At 38.8% G+C, this 24,609-nt stretch overlaps 1 protein-coding gene across 1 annotated transcript in view; it reads right to left on the minus strand.

Moving 5' to 3' along the window:
- Positions 1–24,609, minus strand: part of grik3 (glutamate ionotropic receptor kainate type subunit 3) — a 248,163-nt gene that overhangs the window by 31,607 nt on the left and 191,947 nt on the right. Inside the window, exons 10-11 of the mRNA XM_056474801.1 lie at positions 20,713–20,916; positions 2,762–2,985 (exon numbers count right to left, since the gene is read on the minus strand). Coding sequence (XP_056330776.1) covers positions 2,762–2,985; positions 20,713–20,916 — 428 coding nt within the window. The remainder of the gene's footprint in view (positions 1–2,761; positions 2,986–20,712; positions 20,917–24,609) is intronic.

Here is a 24,609-nt window from a genome sequence, read left to right on the forward strand (position 1 = left end):
TCCAATTAAAATGGTGCTGAATATGTATATATATGTATATATATGTATACATATATATATATATATATATATATATACATATATATATATACATACATATATATATATATATATATATATATATATATATATATATATATATATATACATACATACATATATACACATACATATATATATATATATATATATATATATATATATATATATATATACATACACACATATATATATATATATATATATATATATATATATATATATATATATATATATATATATATATATATATATATATATACACATATATACATATATATATACATATACAGCCTCTTCACTCTTGTGTATTGCTCCGCCAACACGAGTGGCAAGCGGAGGACTACAGTTTGACAAATATTGCAGCTGTTGAACACCATAATGTACTTTTGAGGCTTTTTAAGTTGAGAATGTAGTTGTTTAGATTGCAACTATGCAGTTTATTCATAAGGACATAATTCATAAGTGCCTATTTTAAAATATTTATAATTTTGGGCATTCTAAGTTGATCTCTCTCTTTTGTATGTTGCCGTGCTGTATTTATATCATAGTAATTGTAGTGTATTGAGTGTGAGATAGGACTTGCAACTCAGGAATGTGTGTATTTTGTGTTGGCCCCTCTTTGTATAACTCTGAGGTTACTTTTTGGTTGGCCATCGAATGCGTCTACTGTGTTCGTTACTGCAGACTCGTTTAGTAAAAAGAAAGAAAGAAGAAATGCCCGCATGTGTTTAGCGTTTTTCCTCATAGCAAACACAACAGTAATCTGGTAGTGTTAGTGCTGCTTTGGCCTTTTCGGGGTTAATTATTGTGATCTCAAAATTGCAACAGAGAAATGCTTGAAAATCTCTGTAGACTGATGGCATTTCATGCCGTTCAGCCTTATAATCTTAACATGTGAACAAAATCACCTGTTTTGTCATCACTTTAGATATTATGCTAAAGAATCATTCAAATATTAGCTCTAAATTGACATTGGTGAATTAATAACGGTTTCTGCTGTAACAGACATCAGCTGCAGGTGTAAATGAATGGCTATAAAAAGTAGTTCCTCTTACAAAAGGATTTTTGTAATCTCCGTATTTGATGTTCTTTTTTATGCACATGATTATGCCGTCGAACTGTCGTATAAACGCAATATCACACTTGTAGCACTGCGATATGGTTGTATATCGTCACTGGTGGCGTATATGTCTGTATATCGTCACACTAAGGCACTCGGCCTGCAGCCTCATGTGAAAGCAACAACTTCCACCAATGCTGATATACAGCCATATCGAACTGCTATGAGTGTGATTATACATATATATAGGCAACGCAGTGGCGCAGTAGGTAGTGCTTTCACCTCACAGCAAGAAGGTCGCTGGTTCGAGCCTCGGCTGGGTCAGTTGGCGTTTCTGTGTGGAGTTTGCATGTTCTCCCAGCGTTCGCGTGGGTTTCATCCGGGTGCTCCGGTTTCCCCCAAAGACATGCAGCACAGGTGAATTGGGTAGTGTGGGAATATAAATTTATATCCCAAAGTAATGCAAAGTGTCAGTTTCACAGCACGGCTGTGTAACTTGTTTTCTCTTTTCGGTCAACTGGTCAGGCGGTTTCTGTCTCCAGAACATAATTTGGGGGTCATGCTTTCATGCTACAGAAACCATTTTGTTAATTACCTTGTGTGGTCAGTAGCTGGGCCGGTTTCTACACCTATATGCCAATTTACCCTGCTGACTCCAAAACTGAATTTGCATGCTTTGTTTAGCCATCTCCCCTCCTCCTAAGACAATATAGACAGGACATCTTTGTCTTAATTCAGACTTGTGATAAAACTCGCAGACTGCAGACCTCCTATAGGCTCTGCAGACACATGGACTTCTTGAAGACGCTGTATGACTGCAGATTAACCAACACGTCTCAATAAAGGAATTCTGCTTGTTTCGAGTCTCCTGGACTGGGTTCTCTTCTATATTCACTCATTTTTTTTTTTTTCAACAGTAGGCTAAATTGTCCGTAGTGTATGAGTGTGAATGAGTGTGTATGGATGTTTCCCGGAGATGGTTTGTAGCTGGAAGGGCATCCGCTGCATAAAACGTGCTGGATAAGTTGGCGGTTCATTCCGCTGTGGCGACCCCGAATTAATAAAGGGAATAAGCCGAAAAGAAAATGAATGAATATATATATATATATATATATATATAGTATTTTCTAGACAAGTAAAAAATATTGTCTTGTTTTTAGAAATAATACTGTCAAAATTATGTGAGGAATTAGGACTCTTTCCTTAAAAAAAACAACCTTTTTTCCAGTGCTCTGCCTTTTGAAGTCATGAAGATGAGCACTTTTAAATGTACTATATTATTATACATTTTTTAGATCTAGTGATGGCCTGTGTAAAACTTGCTGCCATCTGTTGCTATGATGTTGTCATGTAGTTTCTGTTGTGATCAGAATTTTCCAAGTGCATTATGCACCTAAAGTGCATTAGCGTGTGTCTGCTATGCACTTCCTTCAGCATTCTGGGTGGTTGTAAAGGTTTTTCAATGGCCACAAAAATCCCACCGGCAAATCTCTTTAATATTCTGCTCCCTAGATATGGTTTGGTCCTTTCGCCTTAGCAAACACCACTAATAACACATAACCGTTTGCCCTTTGATGCTCTACTGAGTGAATCCAAAGCAAATATTTCATGGCACCACAAAGGTTAATAGCCACAGTTGTACAATGGGATGTGGCTCACCTGGCGATGACAAAGAGCACGCAGCTGACCCCCAGGTAGGCCAACAGGATGTAAACCCAGATATCAGGAGTCATGGGGTTCAGGAACGAGAAGAAGCCGGAGTTGGTGCTGTTGGGTTTCCGGTACAGGATACTGATGCCAGTGTTCAAGAAAGGTTTGGAGAAGTCAATGGCTTTCTCTCGCATGAAGGTGATGGTGAGGGGAGCCACAGCAAGGTCAGCTCTCTAAGGAAACAAACATTAAGATTGAATAAGTCTTTTGAAACATACTGTATAATTTAGTCAATCATTTTCTTCATGAAACACACTGGCAAGTCATTCAGCTTCCATATTGGAAAGAGTATTGAAAAAGTATCAAACTAATTTAGACTACACTGCAAAAGTCTTGTTTTTAGTCCAAATATCTAAGAAATCTTAAAGGGTCACGAAACACCAAAACACATTTTTTGAGATGTTGACAGTGATATATGTTGACAGGTAAAACATGTTTTACTTGAGAGCTTAACGCATCTGGAAATGGAGAAATTCAGATTTGCCTTCTTTTAAAAAAGACGCGGTTCCAGTTGGTGTCGATTGTCCTGTCTCTACGGATTTGGTAAGTGTGTGATCAGTGTTCTTTGTTTATGTTTATCCAGAAGTTAGTTTCGTCAGCAGCACTCTTTCAGTTTTTGAAGACATACCTTAGTGAAATGACTTAAGTTACTAAGCAGTTTACAGTAATATTACTATAATATTATGGACTGAAAATGCTTTGCTCGGTGTCTTTTTAAACGGTTGTAGTTACAACAGTTACATCCTTGCTCTGAACCCGAAGCGGGTGTGAGGTAGGCTGCCAGACCAATGTTTTCACAACTGATGTAGCGTGCTAAGATTACAACAGAGACAATTAAGATTACAACAGTCCACTTTTTTAGTGCAGTGCAGTATCTGTGGCAGGCACAATGGTGTGTTTATTAGCTATTTGTTTATTTCAACAAATACATCATTCATACAACATACATTCATTTTGTTTTCGGCAAAGTCCCTTTATTAATCCGGGGTCGCCACAGCGGAATGAACCGCCAACTTATCCAGCACATGTTTTACGCAGCGGATACCCTTCCAGCTGCAACCCATCTCTGGAAAACATCCATACACTCTTGCATTCACACTCTTACACTACAGACAATTTAGCCTACCCAATTCACCTGTACCGCATGTCTTTGGACTGAGGGGGAAACCGGAGCACCCGGAGGAAACTCACGCGAACGCAGGGAGAACATGCAAACTCCACACAGAAATGCCAACTGACCCAGCCGAGGCTCGAACCAGCGACCTTCTAACTGTGACAGCACTACCTACTGCGCCACTGCGTTGCCTCAACAAATACAGTTGGACATAATAACTACCATTGCGAGACTTCAATATTCGCCTCGTCAGGACAATCTTCACTTTCTCCTGCATTCACGAGCTTGTTTGTGTTGAAAGGTTAAAAATGATAAGACAGTGGACCTGCACTGTCATCAGCCAGATAATGTGACTGGGTGGAATCTGGTGAAGAGAAATCCTCTACTTTTTTACACAGCTTTCAGATCCACTGTAAATGCTGCTCTCCAAATTTCTGTCCATCTCACCTGTGTCTGTGTTTGCACTGCCTGCTACGCGTAAGAAACTCCACTTTTCATGCAAACCCCTCTTTCGCCACTCGACACTCCCACCTAAAAAAAGCTGGACTCACTTTACTGACTGTTTTCAAACTAGAGGTGTATACGTTACGTATTATATATATATATATATATATATATATATATATATATATATATATATATATATATATATATATATATATATATATATATAATATAAACATTTTTAGGCAACCAGTATTTTTTTACAGTGTGGAGGACCACCAACACGGCATGTTTGGATGTCTCTTATGTCTGTCACACCATTTTACAGGTCTTTCAGTCTCTGCTAATGAGCTGAAAATCTGACTGCAGTGTGTTTGATTGGAAAATGTGCAGAGCTGTTGGTCCTCCAGCAACGTGGTTGAGAAACACTGCTCTAGACTATAATATACTATATATTATACTATCTATATTATACTCGAGCAATATAAGCTATAAAAAGGCATTTGATGAAGCAATACAACTGTGCACAGTATGTATTAAAAAAGTACATCAGAACATTTTGTCTTCATTGACTTCCGTCAGGCATATTTCAGAAGGCACAGCTAGCACACAATCACGAATTTATCCAACTAGTACAAACTGAGCGCGATTGTGAGAAACACAATAACTATTAAAACAGATGAAGTCCATTGTTTGAGAAGCCATTGTTCATTCTTAATGGACGTATCTGGGCTGATGCTGGAGCAATTACAGGCTGTATAACAGCATGACAAAACAGAGCAATTGCTACACGCGGATCATTACAATATAATTGTTACCAAAAATAACGGAAAACGGTCTCTCTTGTGAGAAATATAGATATGACAGCACACAAACCGTCCCATCACGCTCCGTAACACGGGCAAATTCACACCCCGGAGGCTCAAAGTCAGTATTGCCAAGGTGACTCAACTGTTGAAACAAGTGGCCTAGTTTTTTTTTTCTTCCTAGCTGTCTGCCATTACACTCCCTCCCTCTCTAGGAGCAGGGAGGCGTTCACTCGCTGATATCTGGCTGCATATTTAGAAGGTCACCATTTACATCGCCTTACCCTGCTTCCTTCTCTCCAGGGTTGGACAGGAGGTTAATGAAACCAGCTGCTTGGTGCACGCTTCACCGCGTTTTTCCACCCTAACATGATGAAACTCGCAAAGGGGTCCAGACTCTGGTCTTACAAAATACTACAATCCAACCATCGCGGACTGAAGCATTTTCATCTCGACGTGATGTCCTTTCTTTCCTCAACCACAAGGCCGCTGTTGCATTCGCAAGCTTTCCGTGACATTTCATTGCTTTGACCCCCGTCCTGGTGTTTGGATGGTGAATTGTAGTGGCTTGCTTTGTAATGTTCTTTCCTGACTGTGGTCTCTTTCTTTTGGACAGTGGTTATAAAAAGAGCCGCAGTCCTGACTGACAGACCTGATTGCCTAAAATATAGTACAGCATGTGGCTAACAGACAAAGAAAAAGAAGGAGATCCAAAGACAGAATGACTACAGTGTGTCTACAGGTGGAGTACACTGTAAAAAAAATGCTGGATCTCACACAATCGATTTGTGTTGTGACAACATGAAGGAATTAAGTTAGCTTAATAGATTTTTTTACAAATTTAAGTGGATTGAACATAAATAAATTAAGTTGTCCCCACAAAAATGTAACAATTGTGTCGTTTCAGCTCATTTTAAATAAGTAGTTTGAACAAACAGCAAACATATTTTTTCAGGGCACACAGCAAATGAATTAGCGCTAAATTCTCTGGGTTCGATTTTAATGATCTACGTGCAAAGTCTAAAGTGCATGGCGTAAAAGCATTAGGGGCCCTGTCATACACCCGGCGCAATAAGGCGCAAGACGTGTTTGCCGGGACGTGTTGCTATTTTCAGACCAGCGCAACACTAATTTTCCCGTTTTCCGCCGTGTTGTTTAAATAGCAAATCCTTTAAATTCTGTCAGGTTTTGGACCATATGGAGCATAGGACGTGTGTTTGGATATAACTCCACACTTCATTATTATTGTTCATTTATTCCTTTTCTGGAAATAAGAACTGAATTTAGAAATAGTTTTGAAACAAATCTTTGCGCTTAACAAACAAAATTATTTATGTAGGCTAATGGATGTCTTCAGTGGAGTGTGCACAACACTGTTTCCTTATCAGCGAAAGAGAGAAAGAGAAAGTAAAGGCCGATTGGAGGAGGCTCGTTCTTTATCCTCGCGCTGCAGATGCTCTGTTTAACTGTTTTCTTGCTAATGATGCATTTAGTATTTCCACTTACAAAGTCCGGCATGTAAATAGCAAATGCACCATGGCACGACGCATCTGACTCTTAAAGGTAATGGGAAATGAGACTCTGATTGGTTTAATGCACGTTATGTTCAAAACACACCCAGAACTCATTAAGAGAATAAGCACAACCCTGTTAGACCATGCGCCAGGGTGCAGAGCATCTTTTTCCATCCTTAAAATAACAAAAGTGGACACGCTTTTAATGCTTTAGACTTTGCATCTAGACCATTAAAACTGAGCCCTACGGGTGTGTCCAAATCCACTTCAGCGCTGCTGAAGATTGTGGGTGTTTACAGCGGTTTGACTGATAAATATGAATTGTTGTTAAATTGTTATCAGTGCCAAACAGCATTTGCCATTGTTAACATGCTTGTTTACCTCCTAGCTACAACATACAGTTAACGCTAGAAACTGTGCATGTAATAGATCAATTTGAACAAATAAAAATACTTGCAGGTTGTGGCTCACAATCTACAGCTTCTTCTATTCTGGTTGGAGCTGCTCCTTCTTTGAGGAGGTTTTAGTCGAATCCAGCACTGAACTGGGAGAGATTCTGGAAGTTCTCCTTTGTCAAATGCTAGCTGTATATTTATTATATTTCTCTGGAACATAATTAAAGTTAAACTGTAAGCACTTCTCTCTTTGTGTCGTGTCCTTTGGAAGCCCAAATACAGAAACAGAAGAAGCTCTGTGGAAATAGCAGCGTTTGGACGCCATTTTAGCTTTCTCTGCTATAAGATTACAGTGCCTCTGGCCACTCCCCTTTGCTGCGTGGGGGGTGTATGTGAGTAATGAATACACATAACCTGAAGTCCTTGTGATCTCACTAACCCAGATGTATTTTTTGTAGTGCCCAAACTTCGTTTGCTGTAGGGTTTGCTAAGCTAACTCTGTAAAATCCAATGTCTCACTTTGCATTGAACTTTGAGCGTCTTACATTCAGAGATGTTGTTTATGTTCACACAGCTACATTACACATCAACTAAAGCAGGGGTCACCAATCTTGGTCCTGGAGGGCCGGTGTCCCTGCAGGGTTTAGCTCCAACTTGCCTCAACACACCTGGCTGGGTGTTTCAAGTATACCTAGTAAGACCTTGATTAGCTCATTCAGGTGTGTTTGATTAGGGTTGGAGCTAAAATCTGCAGGACACCGGCCCTCCAGGAACAAGTTTGGTGACCACTGAACTAAAGTTTAAAATATGATATTGTTATGGACCACCCCTTTAATACACTTAAATCCACATGAATGGTGTGAGTTCACTTAGATCGCCTCTCAGTGGCGAATCACTGGACTGCTGTTATCGTTTTTACATGATCCCGGATCAGTTTTAGTGAGGCATTTGTACAACGAAAAGGAATAATATTAGTTACTAGTCTCACGTTGGCCTGTATAGCAGAGCTCACCATGAAACAAGCAATATATAAGCTTTGAAAACTGCAGAGATTTATTATTTAATGATTTATTAATACAACATAATTTAATATTAGATAAGCTAAGTGAAGGCGACACGGTGGCTCAGTGGTCGCCTGACAGCAATAAGGTCGCTTGTTCTCCTCTTGTTGGCGTGGGTTTCCCCCACAGTCCAAAGACATGCGCTATAGGTGAATTGAATAAGCTAAATTGTCCATAGTGTATGTGTGTGAATGAGTGTGTATGGATGTTTCCCAGTGTTGGGTTGCAGCTGGAAGGGCATCCGCTGCGTATATAAACATATGCTGGATAAGTTAGCGGTTCTTTCCGCTGTGGCAACCCCTGATTAATAAAGGGGCTAAGCCGAAAAGAAAATGAATGAATAATGCTAAGTGCAGGCGACATGGTAGCTCAGTTGTTAGCACTGTTGCCTCACACCAAGAAGGCCGCCGGTTCAAGTCCCGCCTGGGTCAGTTGGCATTTCTGTGTTGAGTTTGCAGTACTGGGTTGTGGCTGGAAAGGCATTCACTGCGTAAAACGTTGGCTGGAATAGTTGGCGATTCATTCCACTGTGGCAACCTCTGATAAACTAGGGGTTATGCCTAAGGAAAATGAATGAATGAATATTTCATAGTACATTCACATGTGTCATAATCATAGTTTATAGACAGGATTACCAGAAAAAAACCCTCCCAAAACAAGGAAGAAAAAAAGGAAACAATAGTATGAGCCAGAGGTAATTATAGCAAAGCCAGAGCCAGGTTAGAGACACAATGTCAATATTCGCTCGTGGACAATGGACTTGTCAATATCATCTGTGATAATCCTTTAAAGACTTTGTCTTTGCTTGTCAGGTTGTAACGAGAATGATTTAACTCGGCCAAGTGCTCAAGACTGTGAAAATGTATTAAAAGGTCCTACATAGTCCGAGTCAAAGTTAGTACAGCGAGACAATGAGCCGGCGCTGGTTTATAACCTTCCGGCTTATCCACCAGAGCAAAGATTAATTACTATAACAGGAAGAAATGACGTGCTACGGCAGCCATTAACACTGGCATGGCTGGATGATTAATGAGATCATCAATTATAACTAAATCAAGTATAATAAGCCTGTTGCATCATTTAACGCCTTCCCCGGCATGACCTTTAGCTTTGGACTGGGATTTGTGGCCAGCTTTTAGAAAAAATAGAAAAGAAAAAATAAACTGTGATGTCCTACTTGACACTACGGTCCTTATGACTTTAATTAATATCCAGCTGAGTATTTAAGAAGCTCTCTTTTTTTTGACATTGCAGCAATCGAATGCTAGTCTGCAAGATAAATATAAACGAAATAAATATTTAAAGCTCTTGTCTTTAGTTTGACATCATATATTCCAGCAGTCTCCTGGAAAGCGTGTCCTATCTAACTCCCACGAGTGATCCATAATCTCCCACAAATCTGTCACTGTCACTGCTGCAGTCATAACACTTTTTCAATTTTCACACAGAAGGCTGGAAAAGAAAATACCTTTCGCAAACATCTTACATTATTTATAGACAGCTGATTGTCTATTAATAGTGGTCTAAAAATAGTTCTATAAATGTCCCAGGACAACTAATGGTAAAGGGGCAGCACGGTGGTGCAGTGGGTAGCACGAAAGAAGGTCGCTAGTTCGAGCCTCGGCTTGGTCAGTTGGCATTTCTGTGTGGAGTTTACATGTTTTCCCCGTGTTCGCGTGGGTTTCCTACGGGGGCTCCGGTTCCCCCACAGTCCAAAGACATGCGTTATAGGTGATTTGAATAAACTAAAATGGCCGTATTGGATGAGTGTGAATGCAAGAGTGTATGGGTGTTTCCCAGTATTGGGTTGTGGCTGGAAGGGCATCCGCTACGTAAAAAATATGTTAAGACCCCGCAGACACCCTGCATATATTAAGCTCCATACTATGCCTGCTTAAACAACATAACAGAAAATTTAAATTAAAGTTCACCCAAAAATGAAAATTCTGTCTTCATTTACTTATCCTTTACTTGTTTCCAACCTGTTTTTGAAATTTGCTTATATGAAAGTATTTGGTTACAGATTTTCTAAAATAACAGTACATTTTCATTTTTTGGGTGAATTATCCCATTTCCATTAAGTTTTTTGTTTATGCGATAATCTAAAATGTGCACTAAAATAAGTGATACAAAATAGGGAATGGTATGAACCAGAATAGGGGTGGCCAAATGTATTTTTATATTGATTAGTTTTAATATATAATTATTTTAGATACAGATCGGTGCAAACCATATTTCACTAATTAAAATTCATTTAAAATCATTGTGGAATTCACACCCTGCTTCTTGTGTAAAAACAGTCGATGACTTTCTATAAATATCCCAAGACAACTAATGTTAAAAAACAGGCTTTTCAATTTAAAGATACTAGCAAAAACAAATAAATAAATAAATAAATAAATAAATAAATAAAAATTTCTAAATAAAACCCTAAGCTATGGAGCTAAAAACATGACAATGTTTGGAATTGAGTTTGGAATTGAAAACATTTTCCAAAGTTTATATTTTTGTCTCCTGCATTTTTGAGTTTACCCTTCACTTTACGATGCTCGTTGACCTACAAAGACGAATGAAGATGTCTGACGTATTTTGATAAACCTACAAGTGCGCCGTACCGTTAAATAGATGTACTAGGGCAAAGGCGTTTGGTAATTCAGTTATGAAACCATGATTTATGTGAACATGCAGGCTGACAGTTAAAATGTATCACCCTATGATTTAATGGCACTTTATCAGGCCAAAACAAGCCCCTGCTAATCCGCCGTTGCTTGTTGTCTTCTTTAAATCTACGAGCCCTCGATGGATGACCCTCCGCGCGCATGTCACGGGCAGCAATAACACACACTCATCGTGTAAAGAACAATACCCAAGTAATGAAAATTCTGTAAGAGCTAATAAAAAATACTGATGAAAATAAATTGAGCTGATAAATAACTTTGACAAGAGCCATTAATAACAGCCTCTCAGTTCCCCGCGCACTCCCCACAAGGGCTCTCGAGTAACTCAGTTCTGAAAACAGACACTTTTTTTCCACTATGGAAGTCAACGGTTACAGATTTCTAACATTTTTCTGAATAACCTATTTTGTGTATAACAGAAGAAAACTCAAAGGATTTGGAACCACTTGAGGGAGAGTAAATAGTGAGTAAAATAAAATTTTTGGGTAAAATATTGCTTTAAAAGTGACCTTTATTCCACATTTTACAAGATGTAAAATAAGTCTTCGATGTCCCTAGAGTGTGTATGTGAGGTTTCAGCTCAAAATACCCAACAAATATTGTTAATAACTCTTTAAAACTGACATCTTTAGGCTTTGATCTTAATTGTGCCGTTTTGGAGACTGTCGCTTTAAATTCAAATGAGATTGTACTCTTTTCAAAAGGTAGGCGGAGCTACAAACGCCTGTGTCAGCATAGATTCAAAAACAAGACTAAATGTTATGCTAATAAGGGGGAGATGGTCACTAGTGGGCGGGGCTTTGTACGTAATGACATGTACGAAGAAAGAATGTCAATCGAATGTCAAGTGTGATTATTAAAAATAAAATGAATATATAGTTTTTCCCACTATAGCCTGGTTATATTCACAGACTGTTGCAACACAACCACTTATAAAAGTGATTTTTGCATAATGGGTCCTATTTAACTAACAACAGCAGCAACAAAAGGATGTGCTGCTACCCTCATTAATATAATTGGTGTTTAAGCTATCCGACAATTTTGTCAATACAAATATCATCATGGGGCGATGCGGTGGCGCAGTGGGTAGCATGTTCGCCTCAGTAGCTGGGCCAGTTGCCACTTCTGTGTGTATTTTGTGTAATGGAGTACCAGCTATGCAGGTACACCTCACTGCTCTGACCTCACTCCCATGTGAAGATTCGCCAGTTCGATCCTAGCTCAGACCGGGTTGGGTGCAGTAGAACTGGTGGGTTACACATGGGGACTCGTCCGGGATGAAAGTGAGGTTTAGGGGGGTGAGTGTAGGTAAACCACACTCCTCTGACCTCAAAAGGTGCTCTGGTGACAGACACTAGGAGGCCATGGTCTTTAGTCTCCTTGTTAAAGCAACTGACTCCCATGTAAAGAGTTGCCAATTTGATCCGAGCTCAGACCGGTTTAGGTGCTGTAGGACCAGTGGGTTACACGTGGGGGCTTGTCTGGGATGGGAGTGAGGTTTAGGGGGGTGAGTGTAGGTAAACCACACTTCTTTGACCTCAAAAGGTGCTCTGGTGACAGACGCTAGGAGGCCATGGTCTTTAGTCTCCTTGTTAAAGCAACTAACTTCCATGCAAAAAGTCGCCAGTTCAATCCTAGTTCAGACTAGGTTGGGTGCAGTAGGACCGGTGGGTTACACGTGGGGGCTCGTCCGGGATGGGAGTGAAGTTTAGAGGGCTGAGTGTAGGTAAAACTCACTCCTCTGACCTTAAAAGATGCTCTGGTGACAGACACTAGGGGGGCTGTGGTCTTTAGTCTCCTTGTTAAAGCAACTGACTCCCATGCGAAGAGTTGCCGGTTCGATCCTAGCTCAGACCGGCTTAGGTGCAGTAGGACCAGTGGGTTACACGTGGGGGCTTTTCTGGGATGGTAGTGGGGTTAAGGGGGGTGAGTGTGGGTAATCCACACTCATTTGACCTCAAAATGTGCTCTGGTGAAAGACACTAGGGTGGTCTTTAGTCTCCTTGTTAAAGCAACCGACTCCCATGCAAAGAGTGGTGAGTTCGATCCTAGCTCAGACCCGGTTGGGATGCAGTAGGACTGGTGGGTAACACGTGGGGGCTCATCCGGGATGGGAGTGAGGTTTAGGAGGGTGAGTGTAGGTAAACCTCACTCCTCTGACCTCAAAAGGTGCTGTGGTGACAGATGTTAGAAGCCATGGTCTTTAGCCTCCTTGTTAAAGCAACTGACTCCCATGCAAAGAGTTGCCGGTTCGATCCCAGCTCAGACGGGGTGCAGTAGGACCGGTTGGTTACATTTGCATGTTCTCCCCACGTTGGCATGGGTTTCCCCCCACAGCCCAAAGACAAGCGGTATAGATGAATTGGGTAAACAAAATCTGGACACATGAGAGTGTTTCCTAGTACTGGGACCAAGCCGAAGGAAAATGAATGAATGAAGTTTAAGGATATTGAGCAGATTTTGCCCAACGGTAACAGCTTAGTTTGAGGTACGAATGGCAGGGAAATCAGAAATGCCATTTTAACTTCGGAAATCTCATTCCATAAAAATAATAATAAATAAATAAAAGAATCTCCTTCTGCGCTCAAGTCTTAAATTGTTTTCATGAAAGGCTCAAGCTGCAACATTTGGGGAGAATCGGTTGAGAAATCACCGAGTCCATAAATCCTTCTTCAGAGATAAGGCTTTGAGTTTACTCACATGAAAACACTCTATCTAGCTCAGCCTCATGTGGCAGGCCGAGGTCAGGTCCCAGAGCTTGTTTCTTAGTTTGCTTTTCAGGTCTGCTGATTCCAGATCAGCTTATCTATATAGACAGCAGCAAGAAGGGCACTCAGCCGCAAAATGAGTGCTCCTAAAAATACACACCGCACCTTCGATACTGTGCAGGCCATCTGATAAGGCTCAAGTATACTACACACCCAAATCTGTCGCATTGAGCCTCAGGTTTCAAGATTTGACGAAACTAAAACTGCTTCAATTCCTCAGACGGATAGTGGGTAAAGCAGATTGTGAGCAGGAGTTTGGTTTCAATTAATACAATTACTAGGTTTGTTTATTATTATTTATGTGTTCATAAATGTCCACCGAGTTCCCTTATTAGTGTGAACATGTTTAGTACGTACAAGTGCAAGTATCCAATAAATTAGAATGCTTGGTAACACTTTAGTTTAAGGGGTGTTCATAAGACTGTCATGAAACCTTTATAATCATGACGTCATAAATTTGAGTAATATTTTATGTATGTCATTTGCTCAGTTGGGTCATTTTAAATACAAATATGACAGTTTGTTATGACAATTTGACATAAACAAATACATGACAACCTTTTTTGTCTTTGTCAAGACAACTTGACATTACCAGGACAACAAAACTTGTCATAAACATAAATCTGTCATCTGTTGTTTTGGTAATGTCAAGTGGTCATAACAAAGACTTAATGGCAGTTGTCGTGCATGACGTGTAGTGTCATCAAAATAAGATAAAATAAGATAAAATAAAATAAAATGAAATAAAATAAACAATGAGTTTGACATGAAACTAAAACTGCTTCAATTCTTCAGACAGATGTTTATGGAAGAGCAATTACTAAGAACGCAAGGAGATCATGAGCAGGTAATGTGGTGTGATTTAGTTTGGTTTCGATTATTTACGACATGTTTAGAAATGTCTACCAGGTTTATCACACTTTTTTTATATGATAACCTGCCATTACTATAATAATTTGACCAATTAATCACCTCTTACCAAATCTCCTTTTTCCCCGAGTGTTAGTAAATGATGCATACAGTAACAGTTGTATTGATTTCACTATATCAGAAAGAAATAGTTGGCCAACATAAGCCTGCACTGCTTCAGATTAAAAAAATAAAAATAAAAATAAATAAATAAATAAATAAATAAATAAATATATATATATATATATATATATATATATATATATATATATATATATATATATATATATATATATATATATATATATATATATATATATATATATATATACACACATATACATACATAATGCTTTTCTTTTTTAATTTATTGTCTTGTTTCTATTCCAAATGTCAAAAAATTCTTAAATCAAGAAGCATTTTCTAGACAAGCAAACAATACTGTCTTGTTTTAAGATATATTATGCCCAAATTAAGTGATTGTTTCCTTGAAACCCTTTGCTTACACCATTGGCAAGGTATTTTGCTTGTTTTAAGGAAAAACACATCTAATTTTGACACTTTTTTTGTTTAAAACAAGACAATGCGTTTGCTTTTCTAAAATGTGTCTAGATTAAAGATTTTTTTTTTAAGAGCCCCTATTATGGACTTTGGAAAATTAGCTTCCTTACAGTGTGTAACTCAGCCCTAAGTGAATGAAAACATCCAGCTGAGGTTTAAATCTGAAAGTGCACCGTGTTTAAAACTATTGATTCTTTAGTGAAATAGTCGACTCAGAGTCGAATAAATGAATAGTGTTGGGTTCGGATCTGTTGCTTGAAAGCATTGACGTCGACATGGTACGTCACCAAATATAGTACCGGATCTGGTGAAATGTGAACGCGCTTTCCCTTCAGACACTAGCGGAGCGCAGGAGATCATGGCACTGATCTTAAATATGGCCACTGTGTAAATACACAGTACAGTTATGAGCTTATTGCCACATTAGATCGTTATGATAACACAATATATGCCTTCGGTGATTTCCTGAAGATAAATACCAAGAAATAACACAAGTGGAATAACTACAGCAGTCGCGATCGTCGATCTCATACGAAGCAAGAGATCAGGAAGACATCTGATGACGTGTGCAGGTGCTGTAGTGCTGTCCCAATTCTTAGTTGTAAATTTTAAAGCCCTTCCCCTTCACACTCTGTTTCAAGGGCCAAGGGGAAGGGGTAGGGGTACAAAAATAGAACTGTGATTGGGCCCAAGTGTTTGCTTGGTTTGCTGAACTAAGCTGGGGGTTGCCTGAAAAGTAAGGATTCACTGTTGCGTAATTCATTGCATTGTATTTTTTATTTATTTTTTGTCCATATTGTCTGTGCTCTGCTCCACACTCATTAGGCTCTTCTGTCCGACCGTCTCAGATTATGCGTGGGAGAAGACATGTTATTGCTGCGAGGGTCTGAAGCTACAGTCCTGAAAACTCAGGCCCTTCCACAACCCTGTTTGGACTGAATAATTACCTCATATATACCACACAGAATCAGAAAGATGTCCCTTGGAGCCTTGCAAAGAGCTCCAAAATAGAATGAATAGTTTATTATACAGTAAAAGTCAGAATTATTAGCCCCCCTTTTTTTTTTTTATATTTCCCAAATTACATTTAACAGAGCAAGGAAATTTTCACAGTATGTCTGATAATATTTTTTCTTCTGGAGAAAGTCTTATTCGTTTTATTTCGGCTAGAATAAAAGCAGTTTTTAATTTTTTAAACACCATTTTAAGGTCAAAATTATTAGCCCCTTTAAGCTAGATTTTTTTCCGGATAGTCTACAGAACGAACCATTGTTATACAATAACTTGCCTAATTACCCTAACCTGCCTAGTTAACCTAATTAACCTAGTTAATCCTTTAAATGTCACTTTAAGCTGTATAGAAGTGTCTTGAAAAATATCTAGTCAAATATTATTTACTGTCATCATGACAAAGATAAAATAAGTCAGTTATTAGAAATGAGTTATTAAAACTATTATGATTAGAAATGTGTTGAAAAAATCTTCTCTCCGTTAAACAAAAATTGGGGGAAAAAATAAACCGGGGGGGCTAATAATTCTGACTTCAACTGTACATTTTTCATTTTAGTGTTTCAAACCATCAGTATGATAAAATCTCTAAATCAAAAACGCATCTTTATATCATGTATAAGAGCAGACAAATAGTATTTAAAAGATATATTGAGGGTTAAGTAGTGAATTGCTTAAGCACGGTGGCTCAGTGATTAGCACTGTCGCCTCACAGCAAGAATGTCACTGGTTCGAGTCCCAGGGCCAGTTGGCGTTTCTGGAGTTTGCATGTTCTCCTTGTGTTGCCGTGGCTTTCCACCGGGTGCTCCGGTTTCCCCCACAGTCCAAACACATGCGCTATAAGTGAATAAACTAAATTGGGCATAGTTCATGAGTGTGTGTGTGTGAATGTGAGAGTATATGGGTGTTTAACAGTACTAGGTTGCTGCTGGAATGCCATCATCTGCGTAAAACTTATGCTTGAATGTTCGGCGGTTCATTCTGCTGTGGCGACCCATTAATAAAGGGACTAAGCAGAGTGAATGAATAGTGAACTGTTTGTCATTTTTGAACCATCAGACTAAACTGATTCACTAAATCGAAAACACGTAATAATATTAGGGATAAAAGTGGACGAATGGACAAAAAGTTCACTATTAAATCAAGTGGATTCACTAAATGTCTTTCATAACTGCAGTTATTAAATTTAAAATATATGTGATCTCAGTTATATGTATTTTAGGTAATATGTGGGTCTACCGAACAGTACATGTACTGTATTTGCTTACTTCTTTACTTGTAGTTTGCTCTATTTGTGTTGGTACTTTAATAAACAGCTAGATACAAATTGTTGTAACAACTATCAGTTAATTTGTTAGCAATGGTGATCACAATATTTTAAAGAACTGTATTCCATCACAAAACATAAGAGCTACAAACGTATGTACCATTATTAGTAGATTGGTAATTCTCACTATTTACTAGTGACTTTTACCTGTCTATTACTAGGATATTGACTATTTAGTAGTACACTACTTCACAAAAGTCTTGTCGCCTATCCAAGTTTTAGGAACAACAAATAATAACATCTAGTTGATCATTTGGTATCAGATGAAAGACAAAGGCCTCTAGATTATGCTTATTTTACCAAAATAAAATATGATCATGCCTTGATTTTTAATTATTTAATTAGGACAGTAAGGTCTGACTTTGCTTAGACCAGTATTTCCTAACCCTGTTCCTGGAGGCACACCAACAGTACATATTTTGAATATCTCCCATTTCTTACCCATTAACTTCAGGTTTTGGAGTCTCTTCTAATGTTCTGATGAGTTGATTCAGGTGTGTTTGATTAGGGAGAGGCTGAAAATGTGTACTGTTGGTGTGCCTTCAGGAACAGGGTTGGGAAACACTGGCTTAGACAAAAGTCTTGTCACTTGACAGAAATAATATCCAGTAAAGAATATAAAGTCATGGTGCAGTGGAAAAAGATTGAATATTGTGCATCCAGACATCTCTGCAATGACTCAAATCACTTATTAATAAAGTCATCTAGAATGGCAAAGCGTTCTTGCAGGACACCCAGAGTTCATCAAGATTCTTTAGATTCATCTTCAATGCCTCCTACTTCATCTTACCCCAGACATGCTCAATAATGTTCAAGTCTGGTGACTGGGCTGGCCAATCCTGGAGCACCTTGACTTTCTTTGTTGTCAGGAACTTTGATGTGGAGGCTGAAGTATGAGAAGGAGCGTTATCCTGCTGAAGAATTTGCCCTCTCCTGTGGTTTGTAATGTAATGGGCAGCACAAATGTCTTGATACCTCAGGCTGTTGATGTTGCCATCCACTCACCCCCATACTGAATGTAACCCCAAACCATGATTTTTCCTTCACCAAACTTGACTGATTTCTATGAGAATCTTGAAATCTGATTAATCTGAAAAATCTACCTTCTGCCACTGCTCAACTAGAGGTCAAGTTATTATTTGTTGCTTTTACAACTGGGATCGACGACAAGACTTTTGTCAGGTAGTGTACTTATAAAGTATATTTTCTGCATGATCTTAGCCTACATCCCCAATGAAAAAGTACCTTAATAACATCTATCAAAGGCAGCTAATTAAGCATTTATTAAAGCAAAAGTCATAGTTAATAATTTACATGATAGTAAGAGTTTTACCTTAAAATAAAGTGACCTTGGGTTATAATCTGCACTGTAAAAGTGCTGTAAATTTTACAGTATTACTGGTCATTCTAGTTGCCAATAATATTGTAAAATATACAAGTTCACAATAAATTAATATTTACAATTGTGCTGTAAAACTACAGTAAAGTATTAATTTACAGCGTACTTGTAAATTGTACAGTATTGCAGGTAATATTCACAGTAAACACAGTAAATTAACAATTACAACTGTGCTGTAGGTTTTACAGTATTTACAGTACACTTTTACAGTATTGCTGGCAACCAAATTGACCAGTAAATTTCACAGCAATATTATACAATGTGAAAAAGCAGCATTTCTGTCACAATAATCGAAATCCTCATTAAAACATTCATGCCTTTAAGACTTAATTTTGCACCCCATGTTGTGACATGACCGAAGCCTCGTTTAGCCATAACCCTTAATTTAAACCTCAATTATCAACAGTACTAATAACTACACTATAGAAAAAAATTGTGCTGCTTTAACTTATTTATTCATTCATTTTGCTTCAGCTTAGTCTGTTTCAGAGCTCGCCACAGCGGAATGAACCACCAACTATTCAAACAACTATATGTTTTATGCAGCGGATGCCCTTCCAGCTGCAATTCAGTACTAGGAAACACCAATACACACTCATTCACACACACACTCATACACTATTGCCAATTTAGTTTATTCAATTTACCTATTGACCTTATTCTTCAATGCGGAAGTGCGCTCATTTTTGCGTTGTTTTTCAGAACTTCCGATTCAGTCGCCTAAGGGAGAAATGACTTAACTAGAAACGATTAACGTCAGTCAAACTACTACAAAAAACAAAGTCTTTGCATGACTATACAGACAAAGTAGAATAATATAATAAGAAAATATAAGATTGCAACATCAAGCAGCATAACAAGCTGTTTTTAACGTCTATAAATGATCGAAAGTGAATGAGACCGGAAGTCTCGAGTCAAAAAGATTCAAATGGCTGTGCCCACTCATACCTGAAGAATAAGGTGAATAGCGCATGTCTTTAGACTTGTGAGGGAAACAGGAACACCCGGAGAAAATCCACACCAACACGGGGAGAACATGCAAACTCCACACATCTCGACTTATATTAATCAGTCTGACTAAACATATTAAATAAAACTTTATATAATAAAAACATTGCTGAAATCTGATTAACTTATTAAAACAAGTTAAAGCAACAACAAAAAAATAGTCATCCAAATTAAACTTCATTACATTTGACGAGACAGCTACTGTATGTACTTCTCATACTTTTTCACCTGCGGTCATATACGCACGCCCTCTCAATTTTTGACTCTTCCAGCCATAATCCCTTTGTTCGCCTCAAGGTGACTGCAATCGGGCCAGATCAGGCCAAAGCACATGGAAGATTAAGTGCCGCTGCAGTAAGTCACCTCTCCCAACCCTTGCAGCACCTCGCCATTGACTCCCCCCATATGACTTCCTCCACTAAATGCCACTTAAGCTATTACAGCTCTCCAGCCCCGGGCTTCTGATGACCTCAGAGGGTGAGGACGGCGAAAGGGCGATGGGATGAGACGCCAGCACAGCAGCACCCTTCCCTGTCACAGGGCTTCCACCCGTCCCCAATCTGACAGCACAGAGATGCTAGAGAATGGACTTGGGGTACATCGGCTTTCAGCATTGTGCAGTTCTGCTGACTCGGTAGAGGCATTTAAACATATATTCGCTGCGGCAGCACTTGCTGCTGTGTCTTCACGGTGTGTCAATGCAATCCAGGTGTGTTCTGTCACCTTTGCAAGATGCGTTTCAGAGAAAAGAAGCGAGCAACTCATTCGGTTAATTGCATTATTGTGTCATCTTGGCATTTTGTTTAGACATCAAAAAGTGAAAGGCGTAATTAGCGATGCGGAAATCTGAATCAGCAGCAACTGCATTGTTAGTAGGCCTACTTATTAGTTAACCGCTAAATACTTACGTGTTCCATGAGTTCCCTTATCATCCCGTTCCACTGGCCCTTGTCGTCTTGAAAGCCATACTTTCCGTCCGGCACCAAGTGGATTTCGTAGGAGAAGCCCAGAATGCTGGCCAACTCCTTAAGCAGGTCAATGCAGAAGCCCTCAAAGCGGTCATTGCCGACGAGTGCCTTGTCAGACTTCTTAAGCATGACGTATGGCTCCTCCTGCACAAATACAAGATATCAAATGAGAGACGCAGTTTCAAATGAGCTGAGCTTTCTGATTCTGTCCACTTGCACACACACACAACTGAGCACACCCTGACTGACACTAGCTCAGTGGATAAAACCAAGAGATGAAAAGGTACGTCACAAAATGTAAGATATCTACGAACGTAAATTGTTTTTGTGCCACTTACTTACTTACTCCCAGGGTCATTTATATCGACGTTGATATTTTGCCACACCATACTGGTGTTTTGTAACATCTAACTTTTATGAGGTGGGTTGTTAGCCCAACGCTCAACCTGAAGGACCAGGACATACACTACGGACAATTTAGCTTACCCAATTCACTTATAGCGCATGTCTTTGGACTGTAAGGCAAGGCAAGTTTATTTCTGTAGCACATTTCATACACAGTGGCAATTCAAAGTGCTTTACATAAACAAGAATAAAAAAGACAAGCATAAGAAAATAAAAAACAAATAATAAAAATGATTAAAAACAGATGAAAACAGATTAAAATGTGTTAAAAGAGGTTTTAAAAGAGTGAAAAAGAAAAGACAGACATAATAGTGCGATCTGTCGGATGTAGCACAGTGTTTAAGGCACAGCTAAACAGGTTTTTTTTCAGTCTTGATTTGAAAGTGCCTAATGTTGGAGCACATCAGATCATTTCTGGAAGCTGATTCCAGCAGCAGGGGGCGCTGTTAGTAGCTGAAGGCAGATTTACCCTGCTTTGACTGAACTCTCGGAATTTCTAGTTTATATGATCCTAAAGATCTGAGTGATCTATTAGGTTTGTATTCAGTCAGCATATCTCTAATGTATTGAGCTCCTAGGCCATTTAGTGATTTATAGAGCAATAATAATACTTTAAAATCTATTGTGAATGTAACTGGGAGCCAGTGTAAAGACCTGAGGACAGGTGTGATGTGCTCTGATTTCCTGGTTCTGGTCAGAATCCTGGCTGCAGCGTTCTGGATGAGCTGCATCTGTTTGACTGTCTTTTTGGGAAGGCCTGTCAGGAGGCCGTTACAGTAATCCACCCTGCTGCTGATAAAAGCATGAACAAGTTTCTCTTCACTGGAAACAAAGCATCTCATTCCTGCAATGTTTTTGAGATGACAGTAAGCTGATTTAGTTACTGATTTGACATTATTGTTGAAACTCATATCTGACTCCAGAGTCACACCAAGATTCTTGACCTTATTTTTTATTGTTTGACCTTTAGTGCCAAGGTACGCATTCACCTTGAGAACCTCATCTCTGTTCCCAAACGCAATCACTTCAGTTTTCTCTTTGTTTAACTGAAGAAAGTTTTGGCACATCCAACTGTTATATTTATTATAAGGAAAACCGGAGCACCCGGAGGAAACCCACGCCAACATGGGGAGAACATGCAAACAGAAATGCCAACTGACCCAGCCGGGACTCAAACCAGCAACCTTCTTGCTGTAAAGTGACAGAGCTACCCGCTGCGCCACGGTGTCGCCTTTGTGCCACTAGTGGCATTAAATAAAATTAATCACTCGGAAGCTAAAACAAGTAATTATTTTGATGTTTGCTATGTCATCCCAAGCAGTGTAAAATGTACAGTTTATGTAAAGTAGTTTTATGATCCTGTTGACTCGGGGAATAAGTACTGTAGGTATCCTCTATTAAGGTACTAATATGTACCATTAGGGGTGTCCAAACTTGGGCTGCGTCCGAAATCACATACTTCAATACTATATAGTACACTAAAGACAGTATCAAGCCGAGTACTATGTCCGAATTCATAGAATTCAAAAAGCAGTAGGCGAGATGTACCCGGACGACCTACTTCATCTGGTGAGATTCTGAAGTGCGCATCTGATGGATGCTATGGTATCCCATGATGCACCGCTAGAGAATTTATAAATGGTAGCGAAGCAACGCAACTGATGTGGGTAGGTCACGTGATCATGTCAAAATGGTGGATGTAGTACGTCCGAGTTCCATTCATACTGCTCACATTCATACTGTATAGAACATTTGTTCATAGTGATGTCATTGGCCCATGAACATTTCCTGCTTGTTTTCAAACTATTTCGTAATTGTAACAACAGGCAATTCAATCATAACGTAATGTTAAAACCGCTATCATAACATTATTTATTAATATGTTGCTCTTTTTGGATTCTCGAAAGCAATAGAAATTAAAAGTGTAAAACAGGAAATATGTTAGGACCATTGTTTTTGTTTACATCCCTCAAAATGGTCTATAGAACATACTTTTCTAATGGCTGAGTAGTACATTAAAATTCAAATGCAGTACTTACTGAGTAGGTAGAGTTGGGCAATAACGCGTTACTAGTATTGCGTTACTGTAACGGCATTACTTTTGACAGTAACTAATAATGTAGCCCATCACTTTTTAAATACAGTAACTCTGTTATCGTTATAATATGATGCGTTTGTCCGTTACTTGATAAGTTAGTTCGTTTTGACTGCAGTTCAGCCTACATCTTCCTGTTTACAGAAGTGACGCATTGTGGAAATAGTGGTTGCCAACCAACCACTGTAAAGAAGAAGCGTCATGTATGAGGCGCTCGATTGGACAAAAGTCAAGCGAAAGCAAAGACAGAATGCGGGCAAAGTACACCAAGAGTGTGCGCAAGAGAGACAATTAACGTTACTATTATTAATTACTAATACTAAGATGTCTGTTGTTTCAAATAAATAAGCACAGATTTGTTATCTGTATAACAAAATTGATTAGTTTAGTAGACACAGTAACTCATTTCTGATATATTTAAAAGTATAGTGTTGTATTGTTCAGAAAAATTATGCTGTGATTTATTTTTTTTATAGTTAAACATGTTTTTATACCTGTTATTCAACAGCTGTAACACGGGGAGTGACACAGACGACTGATGTTTGGATCCACGTGCAGGTTTATTTGGCAGTCAGGCAAGCAATGGTCAACACAGGTGCAAACAGGTGTATAAAGGCAAATCCAGAATCGTAGTCACTATAACAGGCGAGAGGTCGGAAGGCAGGCGGCAGACAGGGACAATAAGAATAAACAAGACTAGGGTCAAAACACAGGCAAACAAGACTAGGAGACCGCGTTGAAATGTCACTATACAGATAACAAGACTCGGCAAGGAAGTGAGTGTGTGTGCTGCTTAAATGGTGTTTCTAATCCGTCTTTGACGATCCTCAGGTGGTGCGAGTGTCATCAGTAGAGACTTGGAGCAGGTGTGAGTGTGTGTGTGGCATGACTGAATATGTAGTCCATTTACGAGCAGATTTGTAGTCCTTAAGGATTGGGAGTGAGATCCAGCGATCTATGAAGTTGGTGGTGATCGTGACAACAGCAGATTTTGCACTTTGGATATACAAAGCTTACTTTACATCCGTTATACCACATTTAATTTGTGGTTAGTTTGAAAATTGCTCATAGATTTAATTTTTGAGCAGCTGTTATGTTTTTGTTTTGTTTAAAATTCTGTATATTAAATTCCTTAAAAGTCTATAATAGCAGTTTTTTTGGTGCAGAGTTTCACCAAATTGATTGAGAATGATAATTCAGATTACTTTCATTTATTCATTTCATAAAGGTTACATGTTTGTTGTATAGTGTTGCTATTTTCATCCTCAAGCTGTGAAAGAACATGTTTTGTTTCTGAATATATTATTCAGCTGGTTTATCACCTTGTGATATTGTTT

Source organism: Danio aesculapii, chromosome 16 (assembly GCF_903798145.1).
Source record: "Danio aesculapii chromosome 16, fDanAes4.1, whole genome shotgun sequence".
Taxonomy (NCBI): Eukaryota; Metazoa; Chordata; class Actinopteri; order Cypriniformes; family Danionidae; genus Danio; species Danio aesculapii.